Source organism: Littorina saxatilis, linkage group LG3 (assembly GCF_037325665.1).
Source record: "Littorina saxatilis isolate snail1 linkage group LG3, US_GU_Lsax_2.0, whole genome shotgun sequence".
Lineage (NCBI taxonomy): Eukaryota > Metazoa > Mollusca > Gastropoda > Littorinimorpha > Littorinidae > Littorina > Littorina saxatilis.
Window position 1 is genome coordinate 50,493,186 of NC_090247.1, and position 13,267 is coordinate 50,506,452.

General features: G+C 40.9%; 1 protein-coding gene across 1 annotated transcript in view; it reads right to left on the bottom strand.

The window, feature by feature from the left end:
• LOC138961228 (toll-like receptor 2) overlaps positions 1–7,358 on the bottom strand; it is an 8,056-nt gene extending 698 nt beyond the window's left edge. The window contains exon 1 of the mRNA XM_070332828.1: positions 1–7,358. This exon is cut by the window's left edge and continues 698 nt beyond it. Within this exon, the coding sequence (XP_070188929.1) occupies positions 5,160–7,358 (2,199 nt within the window). The 3' untranslated portion in view covers positions 1–5,159.
• Positions 7,359–13,267: the final 5,909 nt, after the last annotated feature.

Sequence of the window (13,267 nt, forward strand, 5' to 3'; positions counted from 1 at the left end):
TACAGGTTATTTTGAAGAGAAGATAAAAGTCGGACCATTTTACCTACAGACCGAAACATTTGCGGAATGAGTATACCCAAATTGAAGTTTATGCACACCATCTATGAAGACATTCGCTGAACTCAAATTGACGGCAAAAATGACACCCTTCATGCATGCATTCTGCAAATTGGGAACAGCCTGATCCTGACTGTAATTGCTGTCTTCAAGTCACCGCATGTCTAAGACTATTTTTGATGTGTTATTTTCTTCAGGTAACCGCAAGGTAAAACTCTGGAAGGTTTGAATGAAGCGAGTGTGACTGCCGCTCCATGTCAAACCTCTTACTGGTGAGTCGATACCCGGATTTCAAATATTTGTGGAAAGAACACAAAAGTCAGAAGTTTGCCAACTGATCATGTATAACCTGAAGTTATTGTACGTCAAATTTGAAGTAATTCTTTGAACGGCCGGTGCAAAAGTTATTAGACTTTTTATTGGTGGCATGTTATTTTGGGGGGGTCACCCGGTAACACGCGTTTTGGTTGTTAATAATTAAGCGCATTTTTTCTCTCTCAAGTTTATATGCAGGTACTCAGCAACACATTTGCGCACACAAGTGGGTACTTGAGCTGTGTGTGCAACAAAACCAAAACAGAACACTAATTGGTATAAGCAGAGTAACACATGACACATTTTACATGTTAGCTTTTCATTACAAATGTTACAAATTACTTAAAAATTTAGTTCTCACTACTGTAACACATGTATAAATATTGTATTGAAAATTGTTTTGTAAGCGATAGTTTAATTAATCATGTGATATTAAAGATGTACAGTAGTATTTTAACATGTATGTAAAACAAACAACACAAATATGTTTCCACAAATGCTCACGAAAACATATTTGTATTCACTTCTCATCAAATATTTGTAAATTAAGGAACTTTCAGACAGTGTTTTCACTCATGATAGCCATATAGTATATGTCTAGTTATTCCGTTATAATGAATGAAGATCCTCTTTTCATTTCTAAAATATATGCAACGGGGTTTTAACACGAAGCAAGCAGATTGATATAAGATTGATTTTACATTTACAAAGCAAAGAAATGTTGCCAAATGCCTGAACTGGGAATTTTTAAATATATTTAAGTATGTATTTCAATCATGTGTCTGACAAATAAGGGTTGCAACTTCTCGTCAACAAACAAACAACATCTTAATAAAAATGTACAGTGAATTGGATCTTAATAGAAATGTACAGTGAATTGCTTAACACTTGTAAGAATTTCTCAACAGAATGATTTTGCAACCATTTATACAATGCCATGACGCTTGCTATATGCGCAAAGAAGAAAATAAGTTTTAAAAGCTTTTACTTCTGCCCTTGGCTTGAGAATAATTTAAAGAAAAGAAAGCAACAGTTCATTAGTTAACTTCTACACCATGTGCACGTGCAGCTACATATTTGACTCTTTAGAGCTGCCTGAACAAGAAAAACAGCAGTTAATGCATGTTTAATTTTTACCGTCGATTGCGAATCGAAACAGAATTGAGACGGTCACCATCTGGCCAGAGGAGACAGTGCTACAAAAGAAGCTATACGGCCCCAAAGAGGACTTGGAGAGGACAGCACGTTTCGCCCTGCAGTCCGGACTGACGATCTAACAGCGAACGACAAGAAGAAGAAGACGGTCCTGAATAGCCAGATAGGGTGAAGAGAAATCTTTTTTTTAAAGCCAACGTTTATAGTCGTTTGTCTTTCAAATAATTGCATGATATCAACTGGGTAAATTCTTTTACACTTGTTATTTACAGTTGTGTTCATTTCTTTTTCGTAAATGTTCATACATTTTAAAATGGATAAATATTTACAATGATATAAACACACATATTTACAGCGATTTATCAAGGCAAGTAAATAATACATTGTTAAAATAGTAATTGAACGACATCAACACAAGCACAATCTATGTACAGAATCCTAGCAGTCTCGCAACACCAGCGAGGTTGTTGAATTTTCTGCTGTCCTCTACATAAGTCTAGTTATGCAAAATCGTAACCTTGATAGATTAATCACTGCTACACAGATTACCCTGCAGCGGTAGTCACAAATACAAACAGACAGATTAAGAGATATACAGTCAAACAAGTATTAAGTTAGAACATATATAAAGACACTTACACAAGGTGAGGGTGGAGAGGATTACGGGCAAAATGTAATGTTCACCTTAGGATCCAAACAAAGTTAATAGACTCAGAATGTCCTTCTATTTGATTTATCTGAGTAGCGGTTACGTCTTTACAACAGTATCAGACTCAGTTTATTTGTCCAAATCATTGTCATGACTTTTTTGTCCCATCGCTGAGAAAGTAGCGTCGCTTCCTCCCAGTGGAAAGCTAGCACAAACAGCGACAGCGCTCCCCAAAGCGTTGCGTGTTCAGGTGTGATCAGGGGCCAGTTTCATAAGATAGCAGTGAACCGACTGACAGTCGATCGACTGCCCAGTCGATGGACTGTGGTTGATCGCCGGGTCACCGAAAAGCGCGTTTCATGAGCGAATCACCGTCACCCGCGGACAACCGCAGTCGACCGACTGTACAGTAATCCGAATGGCCAAGTCGAGGGCTAAATTTAGCAACATTACCACTTCCGTTTGCTCATTCGCACGTGGAAATGGCCGATTTCGAAGAAAAAACAAGTCTCGGCCCGCTCAAAATAACAATGACCGAGACTTTCAGTAATTCCTTCGCGTGACGTCTAACCCTCTTACGCCATAATGTGACGTCTTCAAGACATAACCCTGACTTGTCTCCTGGATTACTGCGTCATGATAGATACATTTCGAAGAACAATCACAAGGTTTGGCTCACAATCCAAAAACGTGTGAGCATTCTGCCATTGACTGTGCGGATAATTACATTTATTTTCGGTTTACCGCAGTAAGCCGAACACAGTGTTGGAGGGAGAGCATCACCGTGTTTGGCCGACTTCCGGTGAGACGACCCGCAGTCAGCCGACTGAAATTTTGTTCGTGAAACCCGATAACGTCGGATTACTGTGGTTCTCTCGGACAACTGCAGTTGGTCGACTGTGTTTCTGGTTTATGAAACTGGCCCCGGGTCACCGAAAAGCGCGTTTCATGAGCGAATCACCGTCACCCGCGGACAACCGCAGTCGACCGACTGTACAGTAATCCGAATGGCCAAGTCGAGGGCTAAATTTAGCAACATTACCACTTCCGTTTGCTCATTCCCACGGAAATGGCCGATTTCGAAGAAAAAACAAGTCTCGGCCCGCTCAAAATAACTATGACCGAGACTTTTAGTAATTCCTTCGCGTGACGTCTAACCCTCTTACGCCATAATGTGACGTCTTCAAGACATAATCCTGACTTGTCTCCTGGATTACTGCGTCATGATAGATACATTTCGAAGAACAATCACAAGATTTGGCTCACAATCCAAAAAAGTGTGAGCATTCTGCCATTGACTGTGCGGATAATTACATTTATTTTCGGTTTACCGCAGTAAGCCGAACACAATGTTGGGGGGAGAGCATCACCGTGTTTGACCGACTTCCGGTGAGACGACCCGCAGTCGGCCGACTGGAATACACCAGTTAACAGTTTCGGCACTTACATGGTACAAAGAAGGAAAACTCACGTGATACCCAAAGCGATTCTGGTTGGACGAGAAATTTCGACGAGCAACCGCTGCATCGTCTGCACAACGTGATGGAAGCAATTGAACGGGACGGTGTGTTTTCCTCTACGTTATAACAAAAACCTCACGTTACATCTAAATTAGCGATGGCGTCAACATGCTGTGTTATTGGTTGCAGTAATGGGAGTAACCGATTTAAAAAATGGTGGTCGGAAGATTGCAAAATTCATTACGTGCCTCGACGGTCGTTAGTGTGTGGTTGCGAACCACCATTCAGGTGGGCATTTGTGATCGCCTGTGTGTTGTGAGGGCCCCAAAGGGGGGTTATCATCACGATCACGGGAAGGCAAATTTTAGCTTTCACGATCACAGTTACCTTGATTTTTGTTTTCACGATCACAAACACCTTGACGAATAGAGGATCATAGAGTGATACAGCTGTGAAAAATGTACGTTGAAAATAAAATGCTTTGCAATAATGCCCATCACGATCACGAACACAAATGACGATCACGATCACGAGACTTGATTTTTTTTGTCATCACGGATCACGGGCAAAGTCCCATCACGATCACAGAAATGAAAATTTCGGCAATCACGGTCACAGAAAGGTAAAAAAACGCCAATCACGATCACGATTTTAAACCCTTTGGGGCCCTCTGTTGTGTTTTGACAAACTTTTAGTACGACTGATGTGAGCCGAATTTATTGGGGAAAGTTCAATGAATGCAAAAAGGTATGCCAAATAGTAGTGTGTCATGTTTCCTTTGCGTTGGGTTGTGGTCAAATACACAGCGGTTATGTGTTTGCGAGTTGCCTGGAACACGGTTTTTTAATAACATCTCTCGATCTTCACATATTTTGTCATGTGAATAAGAACAGAGCAAGTTCGTCAAACATATTTCTTATTTTATCTGCATTGAATGAATTTACAACGTCCCTCTTGTTAATTGTTTATTCATAAAGACTACTTGTACTGAAGAAAATGTTTCCCCCTTTCAACGGGTGGAGTAGTGCGCCGGAGTAGTGTCTCTTGCGTAGAAACGTGGGCGAATAACACGATCTGCGCATGCGGTGAAATCAACCGGAAAAGGAAAAAGACATAAACATGCCGAAAAACGATATGCGCATCACCCGGAAAAGGAAATGGGTCGAATCTGCTCGCGATAAAAGAAGTGCGCATGTGCGAGATCTAAAATGGCCGCGGAACTGTTAACTGGTGTATTGTGTTTTTGAAACCCGATAACGTCGGATTACTGTGGTTCTCTCGGACAACTGCAGTTGGTCGACTGTGTTTCTGGCTTATGAAACTGGCCCCAGGTACCTGCACTTCTGGCGGAATGACCGAGTTCTTGTACGTGCCACCGTGGTGACACTGAGTGAAACATGAATACTGTCTCTGAGTCTGCACATAAAGTTGACCCGTGTTTGCATTGGCCCAGATTCGAATCAGTGATACGAAGAGCAGCGCTCTACCAACTGAGCGACTGGGACCCCAGCATCAAACTTCGTTTACACTGCTTCCTCTGCGAACACTTCATCTAGAGCAGCACGCAAACGTCCCCTAAAGGCAAGGATGGCGTCACCATCTCTATCCAGCCACTGAATGTAGGTCGTCGTCTTCAGCACGGCCATCATGGCCGCCGTCAGGTCACGCGACGCCACGTCATCCACACAGACGATGATGAGCGCGTCCTCTGTGTCCATGGCGTGCTGCAGACAGAAGGACAGCTCGAACTGACACCACTGGCTGTCCACGAAGGCGTTAGAGAAGACCATCAGCACCTTCTTGCTGCGCTGAACCATGGTGGCGATGTTGTCCACGATGTCTCTGCCGGGGATGAAGTCTCTCTCGTGCAGACACAGCCTCAGACCCAGGCGGTCCTCCAGTTCAGGCATCAGACATTCTCGGACCCAGAGACTGTCCTCAGAGTCATAGGACACAAACACATCATAGTCAAAGTCCCCATTGATCAGTAGTTGCCTCCTGAGCTCGCCACGTCCACGGAAAACCTCATATAGTAGCAGACGTAGATGCCAGCGGCAGCGGAACACAGCAGAAGCGGTTGTCAGCGTGACAATAATTATGGCGATCGTATAGATTATCATGATTGAAGTGCTTTCACTCAGCATACATGACTGCTCGTTCAAAGAAAACTGCGTGATCGACGTGCTCGGGATATTTTTGCAGTTGTAGTAGGGACGATGACTGTAAAACAGAGAAGGGGACACTCTCAGCCATGCCCGAAACCACAGAACATCACATGAGCAATGAAAGGGATTGAAACTCAGGTCAAGCCATTTCAGCCGTCTACGCGTGTCAGCACTGAACGTGTCAGGTGACACCACAGAGATACGGTTGGATTGCAGGTAAAGGTGGGTGAGGCGTGGTATACTGTCAAACGCACCATCAGGTATGTGAGTTATTGCATTCATTGACAAGGACAAATGTGTCAGCTTTGAAAAACAAAACAAAAAGTTGTGCTCCGGAATGTTGCTGATGTCCGACTTGTCCATGTTTAGTTCTGTAATGTTTTCACAAGCCTTGTTTTCATTAGCTGTGGAGCAGACTGGAAAGAGAAATCCATTCTGACTCAGCAAGAGCTGGTTAAGTTTAGGACAGTTCAGAAACTTGCCACAGATGGTATCTTTAAAACTGTAAGACTGGTGCAGTCCAACTGATGTCAGGGCTGTAAAGTTCAGAAAGACGTTGTCTTGGATGGCAAGATAGTGCTCAGTTTGTCCACCTATGAGGATTTCAATAAGAGACGGAAACTGGTTACCATTGAAACTGTTCTCATAAAGGGTTTTAAAGCTGTTACTAGAAAGATCAAGCACCTCGAGCTTCGGCAAACAAACATCCTTCGGCATATGGTCTATACGATTGCTACTCAGCTGAAGGTGTCGTAGACGGGGGTAAAATGACTGATTGTTTTCGGCGCATGTTGTAGGAAATTCAGACAAGCGGTTTTTATCCACATACAGTGACTCAACGTATAAAACACCATTTGTATTAAACTGGGAGAGTTTGTTGTAAGTCAAGGTCAGGATTTGTAACCCTGTTAAGGTAGACATTGGACTTGGATTGATGGTTTCCATATTGTTTCTTAGAAAATTCAGTGTCTGCAAACGGGGCATTGTGGCATTGTGAAAGCCGTCAAAATGAGTGAACTTGTTGCTGTTCAAACGAAGTGTTCTCAGACGAGGCATAGTAACATTACGGAAAATGTCCTGACCAAAACGTCCAAGCTCGCAAACACCTATGTGGAGGCTTTCAAGCGTGCTGATGGCAAAGATAGCTCGGAGGGAAGGCTGACTGAGCCGATCATTTCCGAAAAGCGTCAGGCTAGTCAGAGCAGTGAGAAGATGAAATGCACCCGGTCGGATATATTCTAATTTGTTGTATTGTAGCCCAAGCGAAGTTATATTCGTGGCATTGTGAAAAAAGTCATCTCGGTCAATGGAACGCAGGTCGTTGCAGCTGAAGACGAGACGAAAGGAGCCGCTGGGTAGCGCTGGTACGTAGCGCAGCAACTGATCCTCACAGCAGTGGTCGTTACAGAAAGTGCTCCCGTTTCTGTACAAGCACAGTCCTTCACAACATGTCCTGGGGTTGTACCCTCGATCTCCACATCTGCATCTGCACCGAGCACCATAGGACTTATGGAGTAGACCAGCGCTGAGGCACAACAGAAGGTACGGTCGTAGCATCTTTGTAAAGAAAGTGTCCACGCCTCAGGAACAGAAGCAATCTACCACCAAAAAGTTCGCACACTATTCAATAGCCTGTCCTCACCAGAATGAGTCTTTGATAGGTATGCCTAAAGTGCACAGTTTGAAGCGATACTGCATTGTGTCTGTTCTTCATACTTTGACATATTTGAAACAAAACGGATCATCACCAGAAATAATCTTCAACAGGTATGCCTTAAGCAAACTGTTTTGAGCAAAAACCATTTGACACAGCTGTAAGAAAAAACAAGGTCTCGGCTGTAGTGAGCCTACGTTAAGCGCTTATTGCACACAAATCAATGAATGTTCAACAATCTTCCCAGTGGTAGCTTTGCTGCTAGCTGTACCTTTGGTAGCGTCTTCTCTCAATCTCGTGGGCTCAATCAGTGCGATATCCTCACTGATCACAACTATATACATGTAGTTACAATTCAATACTTAATCATTTAAGTGGGTCTTTTGTGTACTGCCAAGACAGACAGGGAAATGTCTCCCAGCCGAACCGATACGCGTTAGCGTGTGAGCGTGACTCATAAAAACTGGATTACCCCGTCACAAAACAAGACAACAGTGGCACTAGTGTTTTCCTAACAATATGAAAATTGAAACAAAATACTTTGAAACAAGTCGCGTAAGGCGAAATTACAACATTTAGTCAAGCTGTCGTACTCACAGAATGAAACTGAACGCACTGCATTCTCTCACCAAGACCGAATACTCGTAGCATCGTCAGACCACCGCTCGTGGCAGTGAAATTGACTAGCAAGAATAGTGCGGTAGTGGTTGCGCTGAGCAGGATAGCACACGTTTCTGTATCTCTGTTCTTTTTAACTTTCTGAGCTTGTTTTTAATTCACATATGTCATATCTATATGTTTTTGGAACCGGGAACCGACAAGGAATAAGAAGAAGTTGTTATTAAAGGGATTCCGGACATTTAATTTTTATCATAATTTTCTTATATTTAATTTTTAGAGCTGGTTTTTAATCCAAATGTAACATATTTATATGTTTTTGGAATCAGAAAATGATGGAAAATAAGATGAAATTAGTTTTGGAACGTTTTACACAACATGTTTTTATTTACAATTTTCAGATTTTTAATGACCAAACTCATTAATTAATTGTTATCCCTCAAAGCTGAAATGCAATACCATAGTCCGGCCTTTGTCAAAGACTGCTTGACCACAATTTCAATCCATTTGATAGAAAAATGAGGGCGTGACAGTGCGGCCTCAACTTTCACAAAAAGCCGGATATGACGTCATCAAAGACATTTATCACAAAAATGAAAAAATGTCCGGGGATATTATACCCAGGAACTCTCATGTCAAATTTCATGAAGATCGGTCCAGTAGTTTTCTCTGAATCGATGTATACACACACACACACACACACACACACACACACACACACACACACACACACACACACACACACACACACACACACACACACATACATACACACATACATACATCACGACCCTCGTCTCGATTCCGCGTCTATGTCAACAAGAATATGAACCACACTGTGCCCAGTATTTAAAAACAAGTACACTGCAACGACTATGTTCAACATGCACTCGTATTAAGATTAACGGACCTTAACTGAACTGATATGATTGAAAAGAAAGTGCACTTTCACGTTTTAGAATGTTCATACTTCGAATTTCTTTTTTACTTTTCTTTTTTGAGGAAAGGGGGCTTTTAATCTTCGCCCACACACCCCGCCACCCCCATCCACCCATCCAACCCCTAACTTGCTTCAAAGCAGTTGTCTCCTTGTTCGTACGTTCTGCGCATGTTTGCGACTGTCCATGTGTGAATTTGGGCGCATGGCCCATACGCGCAGATAACGTCGTTTGTTGTTGGTTTTTTTTGTGTGTGTGCTGTTTTTGAGTCTCTCTTTGTAGTCGTGGTTTTTAAGATGAGCAAAGAGAAGAGAAAGAGACTTGCGGACATATTTGTGTTTTTATGTTGCTACAAAACAATACACTTACTTATGTGTCATAAGAATATGGTTAAAACGTGCAATGTCATACGATATCAGTTTCAATCAAATAAATAATGTCCTTGATACAACAAAGAAAATGTACACTACTTCTGAATCACCTTATTGTTTGGAAGAGAACTATACAAGCCAAAAGATAAAAATGTACAGTGCGGCAAGAAAATTGTATTAATTAACGATGTACTATCGTATCCTTTTAGGTTTCAGGATTTAAAGTCAAATAAACATCCAAATCAAAAATGAAATATAAATAAGAACATAAAATCCTTATTGACTGACCATTGCGTGCATTTTGTATGTGCACATAAATGTTAAGATACTCTTTTATCACGGCACTAGTCATCAGATACGTGTAAATTGATATTTTATACAACAAATCTGGTAAATAGAGTGAGAAAGTTAAGATGAAAAAATTAAAACCAATTATCAAATGAAAATAACATTGATATGAGCTTCAATTGGGTTTCCCTTGATTCTAGTGCATACATAATTGACATGTCTTATTTTAAACAAGGAAACGTTCCTTTGCTGTTGAGAAATTGGTCCAGAAATTCAAGTGAACGGCCTTTAACTGTCATAGAAAGTTTGAAGGAAATGACACGTGAATTAATGCTTTAATTTGGGTGCGAAATGTTTTCCAATAATTGTTTAGCCAAGTTTGGCACCCTGGGTCTTCTTTTGTACATATGTGTGATTGTGGAACAGCTGTGATGATGTGTGTCTCATAATTCAGTAAGCTATATAAAAAGGTGAACTCCATACTTTCTCTTGTGTTGTTATGGAATGAATGATAGAAGAATGTCGAACACGCGTGAAAGTATGCCTTCTGCCTGTCTGTCGCTGTTTTAGATCATTCATTCCTGACAGTGTGTGTGTGTGTGTGTGTGTGTGTGTGTGTGTGTGTGTGTGTGTGTGTGTGTGTGTGTGTGTGTGTGTGTGTGTGTGTGTGTGTGTGTGTGTGTGTGTGTGATCAAAAGAGGTATCTGTGTTATCAAAAGAGGTATCTGTGTTATCAACAGAGGTATCTGTGTTATCAAAAGAGGTATCTGTTAATGAAAATAACATGTATTTTGACTTAGCAAGCAACAAGCTACTAGATCATTTTCTTGCAACCAATCACACCGGACAACATATTATAGTATTCACCGACACCACAAGTGAATGAAATACTACAAGTTCCCATCCCTGTTCGTTGGCTCTATCGACGCTCGTTTGTAACCGCTTGCTTCCCTTTACATATCTAATAAACCGTCCATAGATCGTCGTTCTGCCGAAAGTAACTCCTTAGTATGTCATCGAGAATAGAGGATTTGGGGTATTTTTCATGCAATGACGGCGATTGGTCAATGCATTTCGTATTAATAATGTCGGTCACGCTTGAAATTATCGCTACTTCATATTGCTTTCCAAACTTATACGAAGTGACCGGGAGCGTAGGGTCAGTTATGAACTGAATTAGCCCCGAACAGTGAGATATAGAGAACAGTACACAAATACAAACGGGAGACTCGGAAACTCGAGTCAGTCGTCGCCACGCTCGAGAACTCAAGTGTAATATTTGAAGTTAAAATCTCCCTCGCCTACAGTGCAACAAAATAGCTCAGTTGGTAACGCGCTCTATCATGCGCTCGTCCTTACTTTTGTGGTCCCGGATTCGATCCGCTTCGACGGCAAATTTATTTTTATTTTTTTCTGAACTCGTAATGCTTGTATTTTATTCATTTGCATCATTCAAAACGTTTTGGATCATGAAATGAATCGAAATAATGAAAAAAGTTGCATAATTATTGAGTATTTCCAGAATTACCCATTCATTTTTTTTTTTTTTTTACCGTGACATCGGCTTTGGTGAAAACGTACAAAACACAAATACGAACGGGTAAAACGACAAGTCAACAAATGCTCGATTCGAAAACTCGGGCACGTTGGCAGTTTAAGTCTTAGTTTTCACGCATCGTTTGTGTAAGCCTTGTGGCGGGGTGGTAAGACGTTTGCATCCAAAGCCGGTGGTCTCGAGTTCGAGTCACCACAAACTTTTGTAAATCATGATTTGTAAACCTTTTTTTTCTTCTTTTCTGAACTCTATATACTTGTATGTTATTCTTTTTGATTTATTCCAAAGGTTTTAAGTCGTGTATTGAAAATCAAATATAGTGCGTGAGTGCCCTTGACTGCAGCTTTCCCACAATCTATTTTTAGTACGGGATATCCCCAAGGAAAGGTCAAAGGGCATATGTATCACCGCGTGTCGACTGCTGGTAATAGTAGATAAATACTTCTAGTATGATAGGCTTCTGCCGACACTGAATCTTTGCTAACCGAAACCCGTCGATAAAGTTCAATCTCATTTGCATAAACAGGATTTTCTTTATTTTTCAGCACTTGTTTGAATTGATACATCACTTTCTTATACATTTTTTGGAAAATCAAAAAGAAAAATTGGTAAACTATTTTTGAGCGTGTTTTTGGGCAAATTCACGTTCAGATCAAATTTTGAGCAACAAATTCAAAAACTAATGTTTAGGCCTCCAAACTTAAATGCTATCCCATCCAGGTCAAAGATTGTGTTAAATTGTTTTTTAATCAAACGGATTAACAATGTGGCCGTGGCCTCAAGTTTGGCAAACGAACAAAAATGACGTCATCAAACACTGAATGTGAACATTAATACCAGAGAGAGAGACAGATTATGACTTTATTCAGTTATTCTGCAGAAAAACAGAAATGCTGGAGAAAAACTGTTTCTTTCTGCAGCATTTCTGCATAATGTCATCTTTCGCGAGAGCAACGTTTTTTTCTGGAGTAAAACCGTTTTACTGCAGTAAAATTGAAATCAAGAATGCTGCAGTAAAACGGTGATGTTGTTTTACTGGAGAAAAACTGTTTACACTTTTTCTTCAACATTTTGGCATTATTCAGTTATTCTGCAGAAAAACAGAAATGCTGGAGAAAAACTGTCTTTTCTGCAGCATTTCTGCATAATGTCATCTTTCGCCGAAGCAACGGGTTTTTCTGGAGCAAAACATTTTACTGCAGTAAAATTGAAATCAAGAATGCTGCAGTAAAACGGTGCTGTTGTTTTACTGCAGAAAACCTGTTTACACTTTTTCAGCAGCATTTTGTACTGGCTCATTATAATGTTGGAGCACGCGAGCCCCCCTCTGTCGAGAGATGGACTCATCCAGAATTACCAATAGTTGTGCGTGACACGAATGTATTTTGTCTGTCTATTGGTACACTGCGGAACAAACTATTATACTATCCCAGGGGGCGACGAATACAAACGCTACTTTACAAGGTCGTTCGTTTTTCTCCAGAAAAACTGTCACAGACTATTCTGAAGAAAAAGTTAATCGCAATAATGCTGCAGAAAACCAAGTAAACATTATGCTTCAGAGAAACTGTTTTACTGCAGTAAAAAAACGTTACTTCGGCGAAAGATGACATCATGCAGAAATGCTGCAGAAAAGACAGTTTTTCTCCAGCATTTCGGTTTTTCTCCAGAATAACTGAATAATGTCATAATCCGCCAAGAGCCAGTACATAATGCTGCAGAAAAAATGTAAACAGGTTTTCTGCAGTACAACAACAGCACCGTTTTACTGCAGCATTCTTGATTTCAATTTTACTGCAGTAAAATGTTTTGCTGCAGAAAAAAACGTTGCTTCGGCAAAAGATGACATTATGCAGAAATGCTGCAGAAAAGAACGTTTTTTCTCCAGCATTTGTCTTTTCTGCAGAATAACTGAATAAAGTCATAATCCGCTAAGGATAAGAGAGAGAGAGAGAAAAAGAGAGAGAGAGTGAGAGAGAGAGAGAGAGAGAGAGAGAGAGAGAGAGAGAGAGAGAGAGAGAGAGAGAGAGAGAGATCAAATC